This window comes from Lutra lutra, chromosome 4 (genome assembly GCF_902655055.1).
Source record: "Lutra lutra chromosome 4, mLutLut1.2, whole genome shotgun sequence".
NCBI classification, from domain to species: domain Eukaryota; kingdom Metazoa; phylum Chordata; class Mammalia; order Carnivora; family Mustelidae; genus Lutra; species Lutra lutra.
In genome coordinates, this window is record NC_062281.1 from 133076515 (window position 1) to 133103252 (window position 26738).

A 26738-nucleotide genomic window follows, 5' to 3' on the forward strand; every position below is an offset into this window, starting at 1 on the left:
TCTGGAAAGGAGATGAAAGGAGATGCTTGAGCTGGATCTTAATGAATGATTAGTTCTCTACCTGGCAGATAAAAAGAGAAAGGGCATTCCATGATGGAGGAAAAGCAGAGGGAAGCATGAGACAGCAAGATGTATTCCCTGGGTGTGTGGAGCTTGGGGAGAAGGGAAGTGAGGTTGGAGAACTAGGCCAGACAGACACTATCGGGCCTTGTGAGCCTGCCTGTGGAGTCTGAACTTGAACCTCTAGGCAATGGGAAGCTATTGGAGGCAAGCGAGAAACATGAGCAGATCTGTAAATTAGAAACGCAATAATGCAGTTCAGTCAGTGGAGAGGCCCCATATGTGCAATTAATTTCCGGAATATGCTTTCTTATTAAAAAAATGGTTTAACTCTGCATTTCAGTCTGCCTGAGTGTTCTCAGACTCTGTGAGCTTCCCAGGAACACTATGGACACCTTCTTAGCCATTAAGAGAGAATATAATAAAAAGTTCTATTTTCATACTGAGCTTCAACAACTATCAAGGTTAATTTTCCCTACTATGGGTAAAATGGTTTCTTATCTGCCTAAAGTAATTCTACCTCAGAGTAGGTATTACATCTCAGAACTTAGGAGGAATCAATGGTTACTGGCAGAATGGCAGCGTTTCAAACACTTGCTTAACCTGATGATGTTTTCACGTGGAGAAGGTAATTCAGCTAAATGAGTGATCTGTTCATGACATTTTTCCGCAAATAACATGGCAGTCCTTGTGGCTTTGTTTACTTTTTTAAAGGCAAAATTCCACTCTTATTTGCAAATTGTTCTAATTACACGGGTACCATGCATTTTGTAAGAACTTTCAAGTACCCACTTGCTAAGCCAGTGGTTGGTGGAAGCTCTTTTGAATACCCAGAGGCATATTCTCATATTCATTTCAGAATAGTAAGATATTTAAATATTTATTTCTTTCCAATAACTGAGTAGGCCTAGGCTCTTCGTTTTAATAAATTCTGTTCAAATAATGTTGAGTCACTGCTTAGAATATATTGGCACTGAAACTTCCCTATGGTAATGACATTCATGTCAGAGACCCACACTGTAGCCCCAGCTCTGCCGCTCACTGGAGACTCCGGGCAAATCACACAAGCACTTGTGAACTCCTTTTGGGAATTTTCAAGTTTTTCTTCCAGCTCAAAACTCTGAGTATGTTTTAAGAGATCGGATTAGGACAAGTACATAGAAATGCAATAGTTACAGAACTACAATTGGTGGCAGGGGAAATGGTATGTATGTCATAGTGCCAAATAGAAATTTTTCAAGTGGAATTAGTTTAGAAGAAATTACAATTTCTCATTTATACTCATTTATTCAACAAATACTTACTGAAGACCCATTCTATATCAGACATTATATTAAAGGTTGAGAATACAATGACAAGAATGAGGGGAAAAAAAAAGTCCCGGCCTCCAAGAGCTGACTGTAGAGCAGGGAAGACAGGCAAGTTGAGACAAGAAACAACAATAAGCTCGAATAAGTATTACCATGGGATCCTGGCTATGAACACAAAACATATAGCTTAGATCTAACCCAGGCTATAAGTCAGGGAGGGCTTCCCTGCGGATATGTTGTCTAAACTGAAAGAATATGCATGCCTGTGACTTTTATTTGGGAAACCATACTGAATAGGGCACCCAATAAACATGTTTATTTGTCCCAGGCCTAGACTAAGAGTTTAGGACTAAAGAGCTCGTGAAGAAGAATCAGAGTGCCTCTCATAAATAACCCCACCTTCAAGTTTTTATCATTCGATCCTAAACTCAGTCCTAATGGAATTCTTCTCTTGAATCAGGTTCACAGGGTATGGATAATAATACCATTATTTAAGAACTAATAACTCCTGGTCTTTCTATACTTAACATTCTTCACAGCTACTCAAGGAGTATATAGTAGATGTACAGCAGGTTTCAATGATTTGTTGTTTAGTGATGGGTTTTAATTTTCAGTAGTTTCTCATCTCCAATCTTGCTTCATCTCAGCATTCACAGAATGGGAATTAGAGTGAGTTGCTACTTGACCCTACAGGCTATGGAAAGTCTCCACTCTAACAGATGTCATATTTCTATGACAGATATGATGGCAAATGTTTTGTCTTGTGGCCAACACAAATTTCTCAAACCATGAGTTATGAGATTTGGTTTGGAAGACATGGTCACCATGTGACAGAAAGAGTTGAACAGGGCAATAGGGTTAGCTCCCTTCAAGATTCCAGAAGACCCTATGCTACCCTTAAGGAAAATCATAAAGAGACTGAGTATTTTTTTTTTTTAAGATTTTATTTATTTATTTGACAGAGAGATTACAAGCAGGCAGAGAGGCAGGCAGAGAGAGAGGAGGAAGCAGGCTCCCCGCTGAGCAGAGAGCCCGATGCGGGGCTCGATCCCAGGACTCTGAGATCATGACCTGAGCCGAAGGCAGCGGCTTAACCCACTGAGCCACCCAGGCGCCCCTGAGACTGAGTATTTTTAATTTAACCCAACTATCCTCTTTGAAGTTGCTTTGACATCCAAGTTTTTATTAAGTATTCATTTCATGTCATACATATAAATACACACACACACACACACATGCAATAAAAAAGAGCTAAAAGGTGCAATTTTAATTTGAAAGTTTTATAACTTCTAAATTAATAATAGTATTTAACTTATTTATAGATGAGAAAGATCACAGAAATTGGCTCCTTTTTAATGTCAATGCCTTGATCAATTGTTTCCTGGTTTCATATTATTATTCAGCACTTGCTTTATTATTTAACCTTTCTTTCTTGCTTCTTTGTCTTCTATCTCCAATTAGATCAAAGATACTTTGATGGTAGACACCGTGTTCTTCCTCCAGAATACCCAATTTTGCAACTATTAGGCCTTCAGTGAATATTTACTTTGGGCTATGAGTAGTTCAAAAACCCAGAAACAAATTAACTATGGAACTGCACATTATGATGATTAAAAACATTTCAAATGACGATTCTCAAACTTTAATGTGCATAAGAGTTGTAAGGGAAGCCTGCTAAAATGTAAACTCCTAAATCTCATTCTCAAAGAGTCTTGTTTTAAATCATTTCTTCATCTTCCTTCTATTATTATTACTAGTAGTGTAGTAGTAGTAAACCAAATTAGGAAAGATGAGACATACCAGGGCCTTGGGACTGCACTGATGTTTCTTATAACGAAGGGAGTTTACATAGGGTGAGGTAGCTTTGTCTTTCTCCACAACCTCCTCTCCCCATACACTCTGCTTTCTTCTTTCCTTCAATAAATACCTGCTGTGTGCTCATTAAGTGTCAAGTATTATTCTAGAACCTGGAGTGAAACTGGTCAACAAGATGTACAAATACTTTGCTATCATTGCTCTTAGATTCTACCTGGGGGGTGGGGGGGAAAAACAATACCAAAGACAACTTTAAGATTTGCTCAGATATTGTTAAACTAGTATTAGGAAAATAAAACAGGCTGATATAATAGAGAATGACTGTTAAGGAGAGAGCTATTTAAAGAGTATGATCTAGAAGATGACATGTGATCTGAGGACTGAATGACCAGAAGGAACCAATCATGTACAAAATCTTGGGCAAGGGGCGCCTGAGTGGCTCAGTGGGTTAAGCCACTGCCTTCGGCTCGGGTCATGATCCCAGGTCCTGGGTTCGAGCCCCACATCGGGCTTTCTGCTCAGCAGGGAGCCTGCTTCCTCCTCTCTCTCTGCCTGCCTCTCTGCCTACTTGTGATTTCTCTCTGTCAAATAAATAAATAAAATCTTTAAAAAAAAAAAAAAATCTTGGGCAAGAGCTTTCCAGGGAGAGGGGACAGAAGCGCAAAGGTCCTGAGGCACAATGAGTTTTCAAGGACCAGCAAGGAGGTCAGAATGCCCAGAAATGGAGAGGGAGCCAGCTCAGACCTATTTACCAGGTGTGGTCTGGACTTTGGCATGGGGGTATCTTGGCATTACTCCTTGGGAACCTGAAGAAACACTCCTGGCTCTCAGAATTAAGGAACAAATATAACATGAACACTTCTCCTGTTAAAAGCAATCACATTATTACAACTCCTCCCCCATGAAAAATCATTCATTTTATCATTCTTTTTGGTTGACGATTTGTGTTAACAGGGCTTCATCACTATTGGCAGATTACATTTTAGTAATTACTACATTTTAGTACTTGAGCTCACTTTGATTTTGAGATCCAAATTATCAATCATTGATTGGATGCCTCAAATATTATAAAACAGGGTCTAATAAATGGTACAAACTTATATTTGAGCATTTATATACTTTTTAAAAGGAAGAATAATTCCAAAGTAAGTTATACGTCATGTGCCTTTTTTCTGGTTTTGAATTATTTTTCAACTCTTATATTGACTTGTCCTATCACTCCAGCTGGACATCTGTGAATTAATAGCAAACATACTGTTACCTCCGAGCAGTTCCGTTTTGTCTGAATAACTGAGTGCTTAAGGAAAGAAAGAACCAAGGACAAGCATGTTATTAGTATGTGTAAAATCTGTTCCTGGGAGCTACTACTGAAGCAAGGAGATAGCAGCTCAGCTTCAGACCCCATTGATCACTGCTCCTTCATAAGCCATCTTAGAAAAGGGCAGCCCAGGTGACAAGTGGGCCTCCTGTGATAAGGGCTCCTGTGCACTGGAAATGGGAATCTGCTCATAGTTTCATTTCACAGGGTCCACCAGACGGCAAATGACTTTATCTATCCAGACCAGATCCAGGCTAGAAACAGAATAAACTCCATGCTCCCTTCCACTCTGCTGGGAGAACTGAAGCTTTTCTCTGAAGGTTGCTTGATTTAGTGTGTGTGTGTGTGTCTGTCTATAAGCGTATGTGCGCGCGCACGCACCCCCGCATGCTTTAGTTTGGTTATACATTATGCTATAGTTCTAAATACAGGTTTCTAAAGCCATGAAAATTGACTTTGCTTGTTGTCTGGCTGATCTGCTTAGAAATCAGTGGCTCCAAAACTGGGGACCAGAACACTAATGGCAGATACAGATACAGTACCAGCAGTGGCTGACGCGAACAAGATTGAAATGAGTTGGTGAAACGTTGGTGGGAAGAGGTCTGGGGAAAAGGGTTGGAAATGAAGAGAAAGAATCTAACAGAAAATGAAATGTCTTCATTATCACAAGAAACTCCAAGTAGCCTTCACTTAGTCACACTGGAATTACAATTTCAGCTCACATCGTTTGTGAATGAGGAAGGAGAGAATATGACCATGGAAAGGGATATTTTAAGCTTCAACACACATTGCTCATCACCGGCTTGACTTGCAGCATGTCTTTCAACAAAAGCACACAGTGATTTAATCTCAACAGTAATTTAGTCTGCAGCCGTATGAGACAAGACTATCATTGCAGACAGGCTGTAATTTGAGAAATTCAGGTGTTGGGGATTAGGACCACCTGTTGAATTTAATCTTAGAGTTATAATGTTAATACCACCATGTAACTGAACATAAACACTACATATTTATCAGACTTTGGGACCACCAGCCATGGAGATGTGAATATTTTCCTCAATGGTATCTGTAACTCTCTCCAGATTCTGTAAATCAATGGCAAATAAAGTCTGTTGGAACTCTGATTCAGTATGCAGCAGCATATGGCTTGGTGGTCATCACATTCAGCACATCCTATAATTTTTCTAAGGCCTGATATGAGAGTGAAAAAGAAAAAGCAATCAGGGTATCATCTGGCAACATAATGAGAATAGAAAATCCTGATTTCTTAACCTCCACTGTGTTAATCTGGAAAAAAAAAAAAAATCCTAGCAATATTCTAACAAATTTCTACCTCTGCTTAAGCAAGACTATTGGAAGATCTTAAATAAACCGAAGTAAATAACAACTTAACACTACAAGAACCTCCCTATAACCCTCAGAAATGAAACTTCATCCAATTTCCAGCCAGCAGTCAAGTGACGACATTTTGAGAAGTTTTCCTGTGGTGCAGTGGGACAACTGGAATAATGCCTAGAGAGAAGGCATAGATTTTAAGATTTGTATTTGTTTAAAAAAAAAAAAAAAGATTTGCACTTGTTCTTTTGCTTGGGGTGGGGTAAAATCTTGAATCCTTGGAGCATGGAATTTGATGACCCTATTGGTTTTCTATGAAAGAATTCCACTGGTATTCATTCGATGCAAAGACCTTCCTGGTCATGTTTATAATTCTCTGTTAAGAATTTTAAGAACTTTCACACATTTATCATCCATATAACACAATGCAGTTTATAAAACCCTTTACTATAGATTATCCCAATTTCTCATAAAGAGTTTCAACATTCCTTTCAAAAAAGGGCTTTTTCATCTTAATGAATAATACTCTAATCCATTGAAAATGGAATCCAATATATTTACATGAATAAACACCATTTTTGAAAACAAACATGAGGGCATATATTTTGCCTTATGCTATCAATATTCTTAGCTGCTGTCCATCCAGCAGAACACAGGAAGAAAAGTATTAGGAATACCATCCCAAAGGCAGATCAAAGCTTTTAGCGAATTTACCTTTTGACACCCCATTAATCAAAGCTTCACGAGTGCTATACAGCCATTTCCACTAAACAACACCATGAAAATCCACCAAGTTCAATATATTCATCCTATACCAGTTACACATAAACACCACATCCATCCAGTCAGAAGCCAATGTCTAAAGTTTTCTAGAACTCCAGCCCTTATAGGTTGTTTAGACATACAAAGAGTGTAATCAATCAACATCTTAAAGAGAAAAGTGAAGCTGTTATTGAAAAACTGAAGACCCTCTCTACTTTTGATTTCAAGATTTTATTACCAGCCCTCTCCCCCAGTCCCCAAATCACTTCCTAAAGAAGTCCCTTCCTCTTTTCTGCTTCCCCAAATTCTCTCCAGGGCAAAGTCGACCTTTTCAGAGAGAATTTCCTTAAACCTTCCTGGACAGTGATGGTTCTCATTTCTGTACCCCAACAGTACTGTTTTATACCTAGCATTTCTTATACATTATACCTATTGGTCTATCTATCCATCCATCCACATTTCATGGTATGTTGTTTTTTTTCCACAAGCATTCAAAGATCCCTAGCAGCTGCATAGAATGTTTATCCTCCAAAATCCTCTTTGCAATATGCATTGCACAAATGAGTGGAAATATTTTGACTGTCACTTAAAAAAAAGTTTGACTTTTTCATAATGGTAAGACCAATCATTTCACGGAAAAGGACCACCTGCTAAATCATACTTTGGTTCACAAATATAAAATCTAGTAATATAAAAAGCGGAATAGCTGGGTGGTTTCAAGAAATCCTCCAGCCTTTATAGAGCAGATACAGAGTGGAATTGTGTTTTAATAAAAACATATTAGCAGCTTCAAATAATGGGGAATATATATTTAAACTATATTAAAATATCTTTTCAGAATCAGGGAACTTGATTAGAATTCTCCCAGAGGCTTCGCGCACTAAAACCAGAGATTTATCACTTGGGGGGGTAGAAGGCTCAATTAAAAAAAAAAAATCCATCTTATTAATTATTAGCCAAGCCATGCTACGGCTTCCCGGAAGGCAGAGAAAAACAGGCCCTCAACGATGAGTTTTCAAGCCAATGGAAGCTGAGTTTGTGCCTCCAGCCTTCCGCTCCTGCCTGGGACCGCTCCCCAAGGCGGTGGTAATTCTGCCCAGAGCAATCAGGAGCGCCGAGATCAGAGAGGAATCTCGCAGCAGCCGCCGCGGACTGGCTGCCACTCACCCTCCAGTTCCTCGCGGGCCACGCTCCGGCCTTACGCGCGCGATCCCGGCTCTCCTCCCACCCCCGCGCGACTTGGCGGCCAAACCCGACGCTTCAGGGACCCGGCACCCACCCGCGGTTGCAGTTCTGGGGACCAGAAGGTTCTACTTCCAGGCTAGTTCCTGTAAGGAAATTGGGCTTTGGGTCCACTCGTCTCACCCCTATTCCCTGAAAAACTTTACCTCCGACTCCAAACAGGAATTCACACCGAGAAGGAACTATCCCACCCCACCCCAGCGGGTCCGCGCCCCCTTCCATCCTCCGAATGGCACCTACTCACGGCGCCTCCCAGCCCCGGGAAAGGGGGCAGGCTCAGGTGTGCGGGATCCCCAGGCTGGGTGGCGTGCGCGCCGGCGAGCGAGCTGTCACCTTGTGGTCCCTCACGCCGAGGTATCCGTCCAGCGGCTGCGGTCCCGCGGGGGCCCGGGGCCTCGAGGGGGGGCTGCTCTCCGCCGACGGCTGCGCGCTGCCGGTCGCCGCCGCCTGCTGCTGCTGCTGCTGCTGCTGCTGCTGCTGCGGGGGCCGCTCCTTCTGGCCGCCGAGGCTGCTGTACACGAGCAACAAGCTGGTGCACATGGTGGTGAGCGCTAAACACACAGCCAGACCATGGCGCTGCGGGCGGGCGGGAGAGAGCAGAGGAGAGCCGCTGAGAGCCAGCCCCGGAGGAGCGCGCCGGCGGGGACACGCGCGAGACGGTCAGACGCGCGGGGGAGGTCCGAGGCTGGAGGGAGGTGGCCCGGATCCTAGTCCCCCGCGCGCAACCGGGGCAGGGGAGGCACCGTTCCCGCGCGTACAGCAGGGGATGCTCCCGAGCGTTGCTGCTCTCGGCCGACGCCACCTCCCAGATCTCTCGGCAGAGGGCAGGTGGTGCGCGGCGCCCGGCTAGGGGAGGGAAAGCGCGCCGGCTGCCGGGGCAGGTGGGCTCGGACTTCGAGGAGGGACCTCCCTCCCCCAGCTCGGCGGCTGGAACCTCTAGCCCTTGCACCCGGTCCTTTCTGGCCCCGCGCGGCTCTACCTCCGCGATTCTTGCAAGTTTGAAATCCGACAAGAAAACCAACAAAGTCTGCAAAGGTCCCCCCGCTTCCCCGCCCCTCTTAGTTTTTGCCAGGCTGTTGCTTTTGGGCATCCCCCTTCCCCCGAGCCACGCGCCCACCGTCTCTCCACAGCTTCTCCAGTTCTCCGTGGGTCCCCAGACCTCTCGCCTGAGATCCAGAAGCCGAGGCAACCCGAGTTCCCACCTCGGCTCCGGGATTCCGAGCCAGGCATAACCGGAGAACCGGAAGGGGACACGGAGCAGGTGGAAAGTTGTCCTTTTTTAACTAGCGACCTCGCGGCGCAGGGTTAGGCGCCCCTGGAGCTCTCCCGTGCGCCCTGAGGACGCCGCGTCCGGGGGTCCTCGCCTCTGCTCAGAGGAGTTGCCACAAATGACTCACCATCAGGGTCTTCATTTTGGGCACCTCTTTTGTGAGGAATCCTCAGGCACACGCGTCCGGAGCCACTTTTTCTTGGAGGGTTTCCATGGTGGGTGATGGGGGGGGGCGGGCGGCTCTGATTTTCGCCGGCCGCCGGCGGCGGCTGAGTGGATAGGAGAGCCGCGGGACCCAGGAAGCGCGGCTGTTGCAGAGATTAGAGACAGAATTAAAACTGAACCGGACCCTCGTAGTCTCTCAGTGATCTACACAACTGCCGCCTGCCGCCGCCTGCTGGGTCCTAAAGACCTCTGCATCGCCCCTTCCCGCCCCCAAATAATAATCATTTCAGCCTAGTGGAATTTCTGGGGCGAGAGAGTTAACCGTGCTAGTGTACCCACCTATTGGTCCGAGGGCTTATTTATCTTTTATGAAGTCATCAAGTAAAAAGGAAGGAGAACCCACTTGGATTCAGAACATGATAGCTATTTGAAAATTTTCAAACTAAATTCTGTTTTGTAATTTTGATAAAAACAAGTCAACTGTCCAAATGTCACTTGCTCTATTTATAGTTTTTGCATCTATGCTCCTAGCATGGGGAAATCTGACAGGAAATAATTTTTCCAAAAAATTATTTATTATTTCGGTTGTCCAATTGTAGGCTTTCTAACATCCCCCTGTATTTTACTTTTTAAAGCCGGCTACTGTCATGCAACCTTTATATCTAAATTTTCATCTAAATTATTTAATTCATTTCCTTATTTTAAATATTACAATTTATATTTCTCACAGAGCTTTGAGGTTTCTAGCCGTCATCTAAATGATTTTAAGTGTTAGAAACATTCAGCACATCATAGCCACATGATTAACTGGACCTGTGGATTCTTCCTAATTGTGAGGAAAGATTTCTGGCTGCTGGAGATAAAACTGCTTACTGTTTATTTTTTAAGACTCCTAAGGACTTTAGTGTTCTCCTTGTATTGGTCTACTGCACTGACAGTACATAGTTTCACACTTAGAATGTAGATTAAAATTTTTAAAAATTATTGTCTTATGTTGGGAAATTCACATCAATAGCTTGTTTTAAGGACATTCTCCCTCCCCCTCCCCGGGTTGAATTACAAATGGCATTTGTTAAATGTCTAATTTAGTCAAAAAAACATATTTCTTGTGAAATTGCTTAGCGAGAATAGTTGTCTTACTGTTTTACTTAACACCTCACCTGTAGCAGCGTAATGTTAAAGATTACATTAAGATGGAAATGATCAGCAGGCCAACTGAACCATAGGCACAATAAGAGCTTTCTCAAGGCCAAAAAAGGCATTACAATCATTTTTTAATCTTCAGTAATCCATTGCTCCACTGATGATACAACAGGAACTATTTTTAACTTATGAGGCATCCTTCCATACTTAGTATTAAGAAAGTTAAAATTATTGGTACCACAGTGACTGTCCATGCCATGTGTTTGGGGGAAGGCAAGACACATAGGATTTTGCCTTTTAAGGGAAAACAAAAAATTCAAAACAGGATCCAATATTGCCAGCCTTGAAGCTATTTATTCAATTTGTGCTCTAGGCATGAATAGTACCAGTTGTTAGGGCAGAAAAAGCAGCAGCCAGAAGAGAATCTTACCGGGTCTTGGCAATTCTTTATTGTATGGTCGCACTTGACACTCAAATTAGGGAAACAAAGGACCAACTTGATGAATCATTGCAAACAGATTATCTGTGTTTCTCCAGGGCTCCTTGTGAGATGCTCCTAGTCAGAGCTCCTACATTTTTCAGGATCGTTCCCCTCCCATCTAGCAAGTTGCCCAGTGACCGATGAAACACTTCTAATATATTTTGCTATGCCAAACAGAGCCATCATATTTATGATTTAAGCTCATGGCAGTACGTTGGACATCTGTTACATGATATGTCTGACCACATTCATTAGGTTTATGCTATTGGTTTTTTTTTTTTTTTTTCTCTTGGGATAGCAGTTAGCTAGTTGCTAAATCTACTTATGAGATGGCTGGAGTAAATTTAAAAATGTAATTCTGAACTTGATTTAAATAATTTCAAGGTCTCTGGCTTTCAGATACTTGATTAGATTGATGTGATGGTTTTAGGCAGTCTGGCCTGAGAGCCAAATGGACAAGGTGGGGTGGGCGAAGGGCATATGAACTGAGTAAGAGAAGTTAAAATCCTTGTGCTGTTCAATTCAGTGATCATTTAATTATCACCTGCTGTCTGGTGGTTCTATATTAGGGAATGCAGAGATGAACAAGACACAAATCCTCTCCTCTGGGAGCTCACAACCTAGTGTGCACGTGTGTGTGCACACACACACTTGTGCATGGAAAGTGTGTGACACAAGTCTGCAAATAGGCAATAAAAGACAGTACTAGAGCTACAACATATATTTATCAAGTGCCTACCATGTTAATCACCTACTTTTGTGATCACCTACTATGTGCCAGATAGTGGGGATACCTGGGTGAACAGATTCCGTGCTGCCCTGAAGGAACCCAGTCTATTCCCAGATAAATGCTAAGAACCTTTATGTTATAAAGAACTAAGAAACATTTAAAATATTTGATTTGCTTTTCAACATCTGAGTGCTTACTTATTTAAGATCCAAGGGGTCTGATATTTTAAAGTTACCCAGCTGTGTTTATGTAACTTCATGCCTACTTTTCAAGTTAATAATTTGAATATCCAGAAAGAGAAGAAAATAGGCAGCTCTTGCAGACACTTGCTTGTCCTGGAGACAAGAAGACAAGCCAATAAAGCTATTTTAGTTCATCTAACTTGTCCAGTTCAATACAAAGTGAGTTAGGGAATCACAATTTGCTTCTCAAAATCCAGGTAGCTGAGATAGATTTCTCACCACTTAAAATTTTGCCACATATCTGCCTCCGGTGCCATCACATCCAATCAAATAGATTCCTACTTTTTGAAAAAAAGAAAAGAAAGGAAAGGAATAGAAATGGAATGTTCCACAATGTAGGTTATGTAATACACTGAAGGCGAGAATTTATGAAACAAGACATGTCATGGGGTGAGGAGGAGGAGTAGAATCTGAAGCTCAGAGGGAACACAGCCTGTGCACTTGGCCACGAAAGCACCACGAAGCTACCGGAGGAGGCAGAAGGACAAATTACCAGAAATGCCACGAGCCCTGCCCGTGAATCCTAAGTGACCTCTCAGTTCAGAAACAACTGTTTCAAACATTTCGAAGATGGATGAATAGCAGAAAACAAAATAATGTAAATTGCATTTGAGATACAACTCTCCACTTCATGATCTTAGAGAGAGAAAAGTTCTGCTAAATTCTGCAAAAGCAAAGAGCTTAAGGATGGCAGAAAGTCCTAGAACAGATTTGGTATTTGTCCATTTGAGTTCCACAGTTTACTTAGTTCTGTTCACTTCACAGGCTGTGCCTAGTGGGCTAGTTGATTGGAGAACAAGTCCTCGGAGTCAAGTACCCAGGACCCAGATTCTGACTGTGCCATTTAGCTGCTCTGTGACCTTGGGTAAGTTACTTAGTTTCTTCCTCTGTAAAATGGCAATCAGAAGAGTACCTACCTCAAAGCATTGTTAAATGAAATACTACAAACGTCAAGAGGAGTACTCATAGACTGTTAAATATTGTTAATAATACTTTATGATTATGATTATTAAACTGGGTTTGAAGGCAAAAGACCAGGGTTTGACCTATGTGACCAAGAGCTGCATGACCTTGAACAAGGGACTTCAAAAAGAGTAAGCAGACTTAGAACTTACCTGCAAAATGGAGATAACAGAGCCTATCCCACAAACTGTTAGAAGGCTTGTTAAGACACTGTATATGTAGCTACTTTATAAACTGAGAAACTCTGCATAAATTAAGATAATAGTTATTCATTTATCCATCACTTATCAATTGAGCATCTACTGTGTGTCAGGCACCATTTTAGTCCCTGGGGTTGTGACCAAAAGATGCAAGGACTTTCTCTGCCCCATCAGGCTTATATTCAAGCTAGGGCAATAAACCAATAAAATAGAATGTCAGGCACTAGGGGGGAAAATCAGAGAAAAGCAGTTAGAGACTGGGGTGGGAATGTATGTGCTGTTTTAGTTAGGATGCTCGCATTTGAGCAGAGATTTGAATAAAGTCAGGGAAGGACCCATGAGACTATCTGGAGGAAGAATAGGCCAGGCAGAGGTAACAGCACGTACAAAGGCCATGAGGTAGGAACTTGACTGGTATGTTGAAGAGACAGCAAGGAGGTTGTTGTGGCTGGAGAAGGGAGCAAGAGAGAGAGAGTAGTAGGAGAGGAGGACAGAGAGGTAGTCCAGGGCAGATTGTCTTGGGCTTCATAGGCTGTGAAAAGGACAGGGTGAAGGAAACCCACTGGAGGGTTTAGAGCAGAGGAAGGCCGTGGATCCTTAATGTTTTGGAAAGGTCACCTGGCTGGTGTGCTGAGACTAGTTCTGGGGGAGCAAGACTGGAAGCTCTATGATCCCTTAGGAAGCTCTTGTTGTATTCTAGATGGAAAAGCGTCATCGTGCTCTTAGGAATGACTGATTTTAGGATTTGCTGACTAGTGGGTATGAAATATGAGAAAAGGAAAGGAAGCAGGCCAGGACAAGGCAGCGGGAGAATGGAGCTGCTCTTTCCAAGATGGGGAGCACTGAGGAAAAGGTAGTTTGGGGTGGCTGAGGATGGAGAATTTGGATTTGATGTCCTTATATGCATGGGAGTTCAGGCATGATGCTGGGTTCAGAGCATGAACTCAGCATCACAGCTTATGAAAGAGTGAGGTCACCTAGGACTGAGCTAGGACACAGAAGAATAAAGGGCAGAGGCCTGAGCCCTGGGAGCTCCAAATTTCAGACGCCAGGAATAGAGGCATCCTTACAATAATAATACTGAAGAACAATAAATGACTATCTGAACTTGATTTGATTTAGGTGGCTGATTATTTTCATTTTGAATGGATATTCCATTCCAAGACAGTCATCTATGTACTCAGAGCACTTTTCAAATTTTGCGATCATATCAAGCATATTCATTTACATGTTTATTGTTTATCCTTTCTTTGACATCATAAATTTTCTAGAACTGGAACTATGTCCTATTACTGTGTATATACTATGAGCCTGGCACATAACTGAGGGTAATAATATGAATCACTAGCATTTATTTAACCCTTACCATGTGCAAGTACTAAGTCTAAGAATTTTGCATATATTCGTGCCTTCAGTCCCCACAACAACCCCACGAGGTAGGTACTATTACCATCCCCATTTCACAGATGAGTGAACCGAGACACTGAGAGTCATTTGTGCCAAATCACCCAGATCCTGAGTGGTAGCATTGAGCTAAACAAATATTTGTTAAAACAAATATTTGTTAAAACAAATATTTGTTAAAGAATGAAGGAAGAGAAGCTTTGTAAGACTTCCATAACCAAGTTCTTCTACTGAACCCTAAATTTTTATGATTTGTAAGAATAGAGTTTACACCTAATCTGTAGGTAACTTAACCAAAGGCAGTTCCTTGTTTTGTGATCTATTTTTTGGGTACTTTTATTTTTTCCAAGATCTATTTTACATACATTATAATACACTAAATCTGAGTGTACAGTTTGATGAGTTTTGACAGAATTTTGCACCTGTTAACCACCATCACCATTAGATATAGATCATTTCCATCATTTCAGAGAATACCCTCATGCCTCCTTTCAGTCATACTAACCCCACCCCATTAGCAAACAGGCAAGCCTTGTTCTGATTTTTATCACTATGGATGAACTTCGCCTATTCTAAAACTTAATATAAAGGAAAACAAACTGCATATACCCTTTATTTATTTATTTATTTTTATTATTTTTTTAAAGATTTTATTTATTTACTTGACAGAGATCACAAGTAAGCAGAGAGGCAGGCAGAGAGAGGGGGGAAGCAGGCTCCCTGCTTATCAGAGAGCCCGATGCGGGGCTCCCTCCCAGGACTCTGGGATCATGACCTGAGCCGAAGGCAGAGGCTTTAACCCAATGAGCCACCCAGGCGCCCCCAGCATATGCCTTTTAGTCTGACCTCTGGCACTTAGCATAATATTTTAAGGTTTATCCATATTGTTGAGTGCCTTCTTAGTCCATCCCATCTTATTACTGATTACGATCTTATGGTGTGAAAACAGCACAGTTGTTTTTATCCATTCTTCAATTAATGAACAGTTGGTTTGTTTCCAGTTTGGGGCTATTAGGAAGGAAGATACTAAGAATGTTCTTGTCTTCTTATAGATACACAGTTTCATTTTTCTTGCGTGAATACCTGGGTACATGATGGTTGGGTCATGTGATAGGAGAACGATTAACATTAGGGGAAATTGTCGAACTGTTTCCATAGTGGTTGTACCACTTTGTATTCTCACCAGCAGTGAATGAGAGCTCTGTTTGTTCAACATCAACATCCATTTGTCAGCACCTGGTGTGATCTGTCCCTTTGCTTTCGGAGAGTTTTGGAGATAAATCCTTGCGTAGCACCCAGGATCCTTCCTTACTCTGTGTCCACTCTTCCCTTTTAATCTCATCTCCCAACTTTCTATACAAGAACACTTCAAACTAACCAAAAAACCCTGTTCCTTGAATTTACAATATTTTTGGTCAGTGAGCTGAGCCTTTGAACAAGCTACTCTATATTGGGTTTCCTTTTCACATCTCTGCCTGTGCTCTGTCTGCCAACATCCCCCACTATCTGAGCCTGCAGTGGGACTGTGAGGCTCCTCCTTTAACTCAGTTTAAAGCACAAGCTTGGAACCACACAGGCCAGATTTGGTCCAGCCTCTGACCCTTAACTTACCTGTGACCAAAAGCAAGCCATAGTCATTCTTCTCAGTCTCATCATTTGTAGTAGGCCACGAGTAGAACCTTTCTAGCACAGAGAGTGGTTGTGTAGACAAAAATATACTAACATACGTAGTGTTCATCACCATTCTGATTATATAATTGGATGAAGCAAAAAGTATGTTTTTCATAGAGGACTGCCTGTTTGGTATAAATAGAGGGACCTCCATTCTCAAATGTTTATTGACATTATAATAAAAATAATAATTAAGATGTATTGTGTACCTGCCATCAAGCATTATTAATTATAGGCATTGGCTTATCTAATCTGTAATGATGTCATCTCCATTTTACCAGCAAGGAATCTGAGATATAGAGATGTGAGATCACTTGCCCAAGGTCACATGGCCAGAAAATGATGGGTCATCTGCCACTTTGTTGCAAACTGGGGATGCTATATACTAGGAACCTGCAAGGTGTTTATGGAGGCAGGGAGTTTTCAGAACCATGGTGGTTCTGTACAGTTGTAGAGGTTGTGCAGTGCAAAAGGATGCACATTTCAGTGGGGATCACACATTGTGGACACTGCAGATTTGTGTATTATTTTGTCAATTTCCTTGAAAATGGCCATCAAGCATCTTGCTCTACAGACACTGGAGTATTACAACAATTTTCCATTAGTTAGAACAAGAGTGTGGTAAGTAACAGAAGCCTTTTAAAATTTACACAGTATTGGGGCACCTGGGTGGCTCAGTGGGTTAAAGCCTCTGCCTTCGGCTCAGGTCATGGTCCCAGTGTCCTGGGATCGAGCCCCACATCGGGCTCTGTGCTCTGCAGGGAGCCTGCTTCCACCTCTCTCTCTATCTGTCTGCCTCTCTGCCTACTTGTGATTTCTGTCTGTCAAATAAGTAAATAAAATCTTTAAAAAAAATAAAATAAAATTTACACAGTAGTGCTATTTGGGCTGAGAGGGGTCTGGTCAGAATTACTTTCCAGTGGCTGTCTCTGCAGATGGTGAGAAGGGTGGATTTGTTCTGGGGAAAGACTAGAGCCAGAGAGGGCAGCCAGGATAATGTGGAAATCCGGGTGAGAGATAAAAGCTTCAGCCAGAGCAGGGTGGGTCGGATGGATTCAAGAAATTCTTAGGCAGGTATTATGTTATAATGGCTAAAGTGGATCAAATCCTAACTATGCAGAAGAGGATTTATAAATACAAAGCCGTGCTTTTTCCATGCAAAATAATGTGTAGGATTCTGGCCACATTTCAAAATGTATTAGTATAATAATACAAGATGGCTTACATCTTGTCTTAGTTTGGGTTCTCTCAGAAGCGTACCCTGGCATCAGGACCCATGTGTAAGTATTTCTTTGGCAGGTGAAGAAAACCCCATGGGGTGGGGAGGGAAGGGGGAAGTAGGGAAGTGGCACAGGAAGGGAAGGCAGCCAATACATGGCCCATCATCAAACAAGTAAATACTGTAGACCACTGGGGCTCAGGCCTGCTGGGGAAATTCTGGCAGTTAGTAAAAAACTCAGGCCTTGGTTTTTCCACCTGAGGGCCAAGGCGGTGGTGCTGTTTATTTGGTTGTGGGCCTCACTGGTCACAGAGTGGGTTGTATGGATGCGTTGGTCCAGACTGCCTGCCGTACAGATGGCAAGGGATGCAGGCTCTGGAGGTAGGCACCACCCCTCAGGCAGAGACGTGCAGGTGCTGGAGCTTTAAGTCCCCAGTTTGCACCCAAATGGCAAAGGCAGGGGATATGGGCCGGCCAGCCACAAGCATCTGCCTCACACAGAAATTGCTCTTCAGAGTTTTCAAAGGATTCAAATTCCTTATGTCATTTGAACCTCCCAATAACCTTGTGAGGTAGACAAATGCATGGTTTCCAGCTAAGACTGGGAATCTCTTATTCATGGTCAATTCCTCCTGCCTCCCCAGAGGCTATTTCACATAGAAACATCTCTTGTCAGGGTCCCTCCTTTTCTCTTCGCTCTGATCTGTTTAGATGTCTGTCTCCTGATGGATATGGTGAGCAGTTGAATTAAGAAATTTTGTACGGTTCACCTTCATTTTTCCCAGATACTGAGAAACAGTATCTAAGCTTGTGCTTGGTAAAAGTGATTGGGTGGGGGCGCCTGGGTGGCTCAGCAGGTTAAGCCGCTGCCTTTGGCTCAGGTCATGATCTCAGGGTCCTGGGATCGAGCCCCGCTTCGGGCTCTCTGCTCGGCGGAGAGCCTGCTTCCTCCTCTCTCTCTGCCTGCCTCTCTGCCTGCTTGTGATCTCTCTCTGTCAAATAAATAAATAAAAAATCTTTAAAAAAAAAAAAGTGATTGGGTGGATGGATGAATGATTATTCTCATCACCGTTTGAACTTTGTTAAATTGGGACAGAGAGAGCGCAGGCAACTTACCCAAAGTCACTCAGCCACTTGGTAGAGGCAGGACTTGGAAAAATCTTACCGCAACCCCACGGCTCAGTGAGGGTGGACATGGTGAAACTTTGTTGGGGATTCGTGAACCCCACTGACCCATGGAAGTTTGGAGTATTCAGCTTAGGCCAACAATCATGAAGAAAGACCGAAAACTTCAGTAAGAGGGAGCTTTTCATGTTAGGCAGTGATTTTTGTTTTATTATTTATAATATCTCAAAGTAAAATGGGGAAAGATAAATAGAGGCTAACACTGTGACCCCATAAAAGGAAACACATCTTTTTCTCCACATATAAAGGATAAAGGACTATCCCTGCAGGTCCTGAGGTTGCAATCCAAGAGCCCAGGGGGGATGTGTGCTGCAAAGTTCCCCATGCTCCCGGCTAATCAGGGAGGTCAAGGGTGACGCTGGGCCTACTTGGAAGGCAGGATTTTTTATTCTTTTAATGCAGCACACAACATCAAGGGTAGCAGCTGCAAGAGGGGAACCAGTTAAGAAGTTTTCAAAATGAATTTATAAGTGCGTTCTTGAGGATCCTTGCAATATTTCTGCTAATGCAAAAGGCATGATTGATCTAGATGCATCTTTCTGCTTCTCTTCCCACACTAATTTATATCGTTCTGTGTCTTCTTCCCTTTGTTTGGAAGCGATGCATATGCCATTTAAAATAGCTGATTTTAGGGACGCCTGGGTGGCTCAGTTGGTTAAGCAGCTGCCTTCAGCTCAGGTCATGATCCCAGCATCCTGGGATCGAGTCCCATATCGGGCTTCTTGCTCAGCGGGGAGCCTGCTTCTCTCTCTGCCTCTGCCTACCACTCTGTCTGCCTGTGCTCATGCTCGCTCTCTCTCTAACAAATAAATAAATAAAATCTTTAAAAAAAATAAAAAAATAAAATAGCTGATTTTATGTAAGCAGCTTTGGAATGTTAAACTTTTAAAAAGTCAATATCATAAAAAAAAAGTCAACTTGAACCTCCATATCCTTGCTGAAAGCTCAATTTGTGATTTTCAGATTATCTGGGGACTTCACCTACACTTCACCCTGTGTAAAATTAAGGGTAGCGGCTCTGCTATCACCTAGATTCATGTTTAAATCACAGCTCTGCCCTTTATGGACTAGGGCTTTGAGCAAGACACAGAATCTCTGTAAGCCCCACTTGTCTCATCTACACAAGGGGACAGTAATACTGCCTTCCTCAGAGGGGCCATTTCAAGGATTTATTATTTTTTTTAAGATTTTATTTATTTATTTGTCAGAGAAAGAGAGAGACAGAGAGAGAGTGAGCACAAGCAGGGGGGGGCAGCAGGAAGAGGGAGAGGGAGAAGCAGACTCCCTGCTGAACAGGGAACCTGATGTGGGGCTCCATCCCGGGACTCTGGGATCGTGACCTGAGCTGAAGGCCGATGCTTAACCAACTGAGCCACCCAGGCATCCCAGTTTTTAAAGATTTTTTTTTTTTTAAAGATTTTATTTATTTATTTGACAGACAGAGATCACAAGTAGGCAGAGAGGCAGGCAGAGAGAGAGGAGGAAGCAGGCTCCCCGCAGAGCAGAGAGCCCGATGCGGGACTCGATCCCAGGATCCTGAGATCATGACCTGAGCCGAAGGCAGAGGCTTAACCCACTGAGCCACCCAGGCGCCCCGGCATCCCAGTTTTGAGGATTGAAATGAGATAATGATGACAGAACCTAACACTCACCCAGCATTTTCTGTCTACTTAACCCTCCTAACGACCTTCCGTTACGTACTCTTGTTCTGTCCTTTTACTGAGACATGGAATATACACAACATCTTGCCTAAGATCCAGTTCCCCAGGGGCAGTGTCAGTATTTGGACCCTCACGTACAATGAAATTTTAAAAAACCCAGCTCTGTTGTTCATTGTTGTTGTTAAAATAATCTCTTACCTGGAGGCTCACTGTATGAATTAAAATCGGAGCTGTCCCGGTTGACATGAAGGTGGGGAACCCAGATCTCTCCCTCCCTGAGGCGGCCATGGAGGCACCGCCTCAGAAAACGAGCCTAACTAGGAAGCCACTGGCTTTCCTAACGCTGGTAGAGAAAAACAAACATGAATAAAAAATGAAGACAAGCTGACAGGTACCTACACACGTTCTGTGTGTCTTGCCTTATATGGCCCCATTGGATACTTCAGAAGTAACTACCACTCCTGTTGTTTCTCAAATAATAAACCGCCGCTCCTCCTACGGTGACAGACGAGAGCTGGGAGAAAAGGTTTTTTGGCCTGCTTTTATGAAATCCTAACGAGGGTATGTCAGTGGCACAACCAGATAATTTTGCATTGAAATTTGCGCTTAAATGACAACCTAAATGTTTAAAAAGATTTTATTTATTTACTTATTTATTTGACAGAGAGAGAGAGAGAGAGAGAGCTAATGCACAAGCAGAGGGAGCACCAGGCAGAGGTAGAGGAAGAAGCAGGCTCCCTGCTGAGTAGAGAACCTGATGCGAGGCTCAACCCCAGGACCCTGGGTTGGTGATCTGAGGTGAAGGCAGATGCTTAACAGACTGAGCCACCCAGGAGCCCCAGAAAAAATACTCATTCAGCAAATACTGACAGAGTACAAAGTATGTATTGGACGTGGCTCTGGTCTTTAGGGCTTGCTTGTTGGGCTGAAGGTTCTGAAGTAGAAAGTCAGTTATCCATGATTCTTCCTCCTCCTCTTCCTCCTCAGTCATTTCACTTGGCTCCTGCAGGAGCCCCCTGTCCGTCCATTCCCTGTGTACAGGCATGACCACTTCTTTGTTGCTCCATATCAATCCAGACACTGGTGTCTGTTCCCACATTCCCACGTATGTTCTGGAATGTTTCTATCCTATTTGTCTGTAGAGACAGGTGTTGTTTGAGTCTCTATTTTCAGATCCTCCCTTCCATCCCCTATCAACAAGGGCTAATTCTTCATGTGAATTTATTTCCCTTTTCAAGTCTGATAGAAGGCTGAGATTTCCTTCCCACACGATGTCTCCGAAGGGACTGGGCTACCACAGGGCCTAACTTGCAAGATCATCACGAGGCTTAACCTTCGTTACACATTTGACAACTGGCACAGGCCCCGGCCCATAGGAGGCCATCAGGGACATGTGATTTCCCTTCCTCTTTTAAAAACACGGTAGCTGGAATTATATACCGTGAAATCATTTACAATTTATGCATTGTTATACATCAGTGCTTAAATATATGGAGATCACTTCTTTCTGTTGTAAGTTATCATCAAATAGAATTTATGAACCCTCAGATTCATGGGGTTGGGACGAATGGTATAAAATTGAGGCAATAAAGCTCTATTTTGCACTTTTGCTCAGAACTACTTTCACACACATTTTTGTACCTAATAATAATATTTCACAGTTATAAAACATTTTTTTTCCCAACTTGGACATTTGCTACTGTGGTTGGCATTGTTTCATGCTTGCATTAACTGGTCATATGTACCAGTGAGCTGAGTCTTAATATTCCATATATAAAATTTGGTGCCTGGATTTATATATGCCATAAGTGGAAAGGCTAATTGAAAAGTGGTAAGATTGGAATCTAAGTGACTTCTAAGACTTAGGCTTAAGTCTAAGTCCTAGGCTTCTAGGACTAATTAATTAATTAATTAATTAACTGCTTCACTTATCAAGCATTTATTGAGAACCTACACTGTGACACACAGCATGCTAGATACTGATAATATGAAGATGGAAATTTCTCAGGAAGCTCATAGGCTGCCAGTAGAAACACTTCAATAAAGGATTGCAGTGTGGTGGATGGAAAGCGCCATTATAGCAGCATGTCTGTGGAATTGCAGTAGCAAAGGAGGAGGAACAACCAACTTACCAAGTTTTAAAATGTGGGTTTTAATATTATTTAGGTATAATGAGGTAAACCAATCAGGAAATGATGGCCATTGCAAGATGCTTTGTTATACTCTGAGATCCTAAAGAAGAGGGTATGCCATATCACAGAAGGCCTCAAGGAAAGAAATAGAGTTGTTCAGAAGGTGGGGAGAGGTGGGTATGTGGGTGATAGCCCTCTTTGGCAAGGGTTGAGCAAGGCAGGGCACACAAGTTTAGGATTGGCTGGTTGAGCAAATTCAATGGACTCTGGGGCAGAAAGGCTCTCCCTTGTTATCTGGTACCTGATGCTAGGGTGATTTGGGCAGATAGATGGTTGCTAATAAAGAAGGCAGTGGGGGTATGGACTCTGGATTGCCTTTTACTTGCAAAAGGCATGTTCCCAGGCTAGTTGTTCACTCTCTAGGAATTAGCTAATCCTTATAGGGGAAGTCTTCCAGGGTAAGCAAGTCCTCAGATGTCGAAGCATCGAAACATAAAGAAAAAACTTGGATGATACAACTATGTGGGGCCGGGGCAGCTAGGAAAACAGGCCTAAACCAAGAAGAGAGGAACTTTCTGGGCAGAAGGTTCAGCTTATGCAAATTCCCAGGGACATGGTTAGGATGTTTTTAGTTCAGAATGTTTGGATTCTGAGTGAGGACGCAATATGAGCAATGGGGTTGGGGGGATGATGTAGGCGGGAGCCAGTTCATGAAGTTTGCCTGGCTATTGAATTTGGACTTTTTTTTGAAAAGTAGTGAGGAATAACTGACAGGTTTTATGTAGGACGGGGGCAGTAATTTTAGTTTACTTCTGTTTGGTAAAAATCTATGCTACTAAATTTGTGCTACTTAAAAATTAATGAGGTTTCACATCTCATCTTTGTGAAATAAACAGCGTGATATGGTTAGTACTTTCAGTGGTGATGTAAAGAATGTTTACTCTTTGTTTCCTATGGATTCTAACTCCTTGGTCTTCTTCTTCCAGCACCTTCCAAGCAGGCAGGTAGTATAGCAGAGAGTGTAGAACGTTAAGGCAGTAATTGAGGGACCAGTGTCTTGGTTAGTTCATTGGTTGACTCACCTTACTTCTCCAAAGAGAGGCCTAGTAGTTAAGATCAACCAGACAGTGGATGTAAGGGCGCCTGGGTGGCTCAGTTGGTTAAGCAATTGCCTTTGGCTCAGGTCATGATCCTGGAGTCCCAGGATCAAGTCTCACATCAGGCTCCCCACTCAGTGGGGACTCTGCTTCTCCCTCTGAACATTCCCCTCTCATGCTGTCTCTCTCTCTCTCTCATTCTCTCTCTCTCCCAAATAAATAAATAAAATCTTAAAAAAGAAAAAAAAAAAGATCAGACAGTGGGTGGATGTGAATCCTGTCTCTCTATTATGTGACCTTGAGCAAATTAACTTATGCTTCTGTTTTCTTATATGTAAAATGGGAAAAAATAAGAATAGTTATATCATAGGATTGAAAAGCTTTGGTTTCCTCACCCATCATGACTCTGCCAGCAAACCAATGTCTTATGTAGGGTTATGACAGTCCATGCAATATTTTTTTTTTTTAAGATTTTATTCATTTATTTGACAGACAGAGATCACAAGTAGGCAGAGAGGCAGGCAGAGAGAGAGAGAAAGGAGGAAGCAGGCTCCCTGCTGAGCAGAGAGCCGGATATGGGGCTTGATCCCAGGACCCTGGGATCATGACCTGAGCCGAAGGCAGAGGCTTTAACCCACTGAGCCACCCAGGCGCCCCAGTCCATGCAATATTGAATGAATGGGTGCACACCACAACAGAATAAAGGGCAATGGGATGACACTTGTGGAGATTACTGGTACTGTCATATTCCTCAATCCTCGGAAGCAGCAACTCTCGTATGGTGAAGGAGTAGAATATTGAAGACTACTGTTCTTGGTTGAAGCCAAATCCTAAAAAGTTCGTGTGCTATCCTATAGGTTGCATTAAGTCAGAGATCAATATATGGGCTGTTTTCCTCCTGCTACTTACAGTGAACAAGATACAGACATTTCACAACCATCAGCTAGTGTGGAGTCAGGCCTTGTATGGTTACATCTCATGCCTCCTAGCCACATTTATGCTTCCTGTCCTTATGATTCTGGGTTCTATTTCTAACCAGGAGATACAATTGTTCCTATGAAGTGGAAACTGCCAGTACTGCCTTGCCTTTTCAGATTTTTCATGCCTTGAGGCAACTACCCCAAATGGTATTGTATTTCAGTTGGGCTGGTTGACCCAGGATAGCAAGGCAAAGTGGGGGTTCCTACATAGAGTAGGGAGTAGTAAGGACAGAAACAATAGATATCCCATGGAATCTTTTTTTTTTTTTAAGAGTTTATTTATTTGAGAGAGAGAGAGAGCATGAGTGGAGAGATAGAGAAACAGGCCCTCCGCCAAGCAGAGAGCCTGATCGGGGCTTGATCCCAGGGACCTGGGATCATGACCTAAGCTGACGGCAGATGCTTAACCAACTGAACCATCCATGCACCCTTGCCCCATGGAATCTTAATGGAAGTCTGTCACAACCCCATATAAGCAGGTCTGCTAAGGGCTCAAATCTCTCAAGAAGAAAGCCTGTGTCAGTGAACTTGGAAAAGAACCCCAATAAACAAGTTGGTGGTTCAAGGAAAAGGAAGGCATAATATGTACCTTTGAGATGTATTTCCTTCCTTGCTACTCTATAGAGATGACAGATAGATGTATGAATGTATGTATGTATGTATGCATGGACACATAGATAAATGAATACATGCATACATATATACATATGCATATGTATATACATACATATATGTGTATATGCACACATATATACATATATATGTATGTGTGTACATAGTAAAAATCTCACTTTTACATAAAAGTTGGAGCCTAAAACTTATAAAAAATGTTTATTTGAGGTTGGTGAAAAGCAGTATCTAGAGTTGGTCTTTTAATCACCATGTAAAAGGAAAGGAAAATGTTCATTTATTTGTTGTGCAGGAAATAGTGCAACTATTACAAATAGAATATGTCCTATACACCAAGATAAGAAAGTCCCAAATGATTATAAGACAGTTACTCTCTAACCTAAACTTTTTACTAGCCCCTCTCAAGAAGACAATATTTTAGCCCAGCCCAAGTTTGGAATAAGAGCTAAGTGGAGGACAGGAGTCAATACAATCACATTACGTTGCATTTTCTTTTTTTGGGGGGGGAGGTATGAATATATTTTTGGTTTGATATGGTTTCATTATTTTACCTAATAAACATATTGCTTGAATTAAGTCTTCAAGATTATAGAGGTAAGTTCTGTTAATTTTGTTGCTGCCCATAATCCATTTTCCTCAGGGTTTTTTGTTTGTTTTGTTTTGTTTTTATGGGGGAATTACCTCTCTTTCATTCATGTCATTAAACGGCACTCTTAGTCAAGGGGCCCTACCCTTCTTTGCCAATAAGTGAGTTCATGACCAGGTACGCAAGTCCTTAGCCAATAGGAGGTTCCCTCCCAGGACATGAGAGCTTGAGCAGAGTGATGCAAAGATGGAAACAAAATTTGATTGAAGTGGACTCATCCCCATGGTAGGAGCATTATATGGTTCCTTCCCCCAGAATCTCTGGAGCCATCTTGGTTCTTGCCCCTTCTATATCTGATTCTTTTAACATTCCTCCCATCTTGTGCACCATCCTTAACTCTTCCAGCAAATTCATTTTGTCTTGTGTTAGTTAGACACTTGGAATTTAATAACCCTAAGCCAGAATGGGAAAGCTTTTAAAGAAGGTAGGAAGGGGAAAGATAGTTACTCCTGACATAAGGAAGATGTGAGCAAAGTAATGGTGGTCTCCAATAGCATGATGAGTCTGGATAAACTCAAGTAGCTCAGAACAGTTAGTACAAAATTAATCCTAAAGGGGCTTTTATCTTTACCTGGTGATTCCCAATATGTGGGCCATGGATCTCTAGGGTATGTGTAATCTAAAACTCAGTCAGTAAGAATTCATATGTAACCAAACCTCACCTGTAGATTAAATGAACATTGATGGAATTACTATTATGATACTCGTGAAAAAAATTAAAATACGAGAGGTCTTCACATTGATGTGTTGGGGAATAACTGATCTTAAGCCAATAGTTCTCACCTATAGAGTGGTTAACACACTCACCTATCATGTGCAATTTGATACTGATATCAGTTAAAATGTCAAGATTTATAAGCACATTGCTTCTTTTATAAGTTAGAGTAGATTTAAGGCTGTACTTTCTGTAAATCCATCTTGTCTACCTGCATTCTCATTTGTTTTCTTGAGTGGGAGAGAACGTAGTGGAATTTTCACTGCTGCTCAAGAGTTGTATACAAATCATCGTGGATTGTCTCAGTCACAGAGAATCATGAGCCACGGTCCTGATGTGACATTGATGACTATAGAAGTGAT

The 26738-nt window shown here is 42.4% G+C and overlaps 1 protein-coding gene across 1 annotated transcript in view; it reads right to left on the reverse strand.

The window, feature by feature from the left end:
- The window catches only part of ST6GALNAC5 (ST6 N-acetylgalactosaminide alpha-2,6-sialyltransferase 5), a 182055-nt gene extending 172558 nt beyond the window's left edge, over positions 1 to 9497 (reverse strand). The window contains exons 1-2 of the mRNA XM_047727379.1: positions 9240 to 9497; positions 8176 to 8418 (exon numbers count right to left, since the gene is read on the reverse strand). Of these exons, the coding sequence (XP_047583335.1) occupies positions 8176 to 8418; positions 9240 to 9254 (258 nt within the window). The 5' untranslated portion in view covers positions 9255 to 9497. The remainder of the gene's footprint in view (positions 1 to 8175; positions 8419 to 9239) is intronic.
- Between the last annotated feature and the right edge of the window lie 17241 nt (positions 9498 to 26738).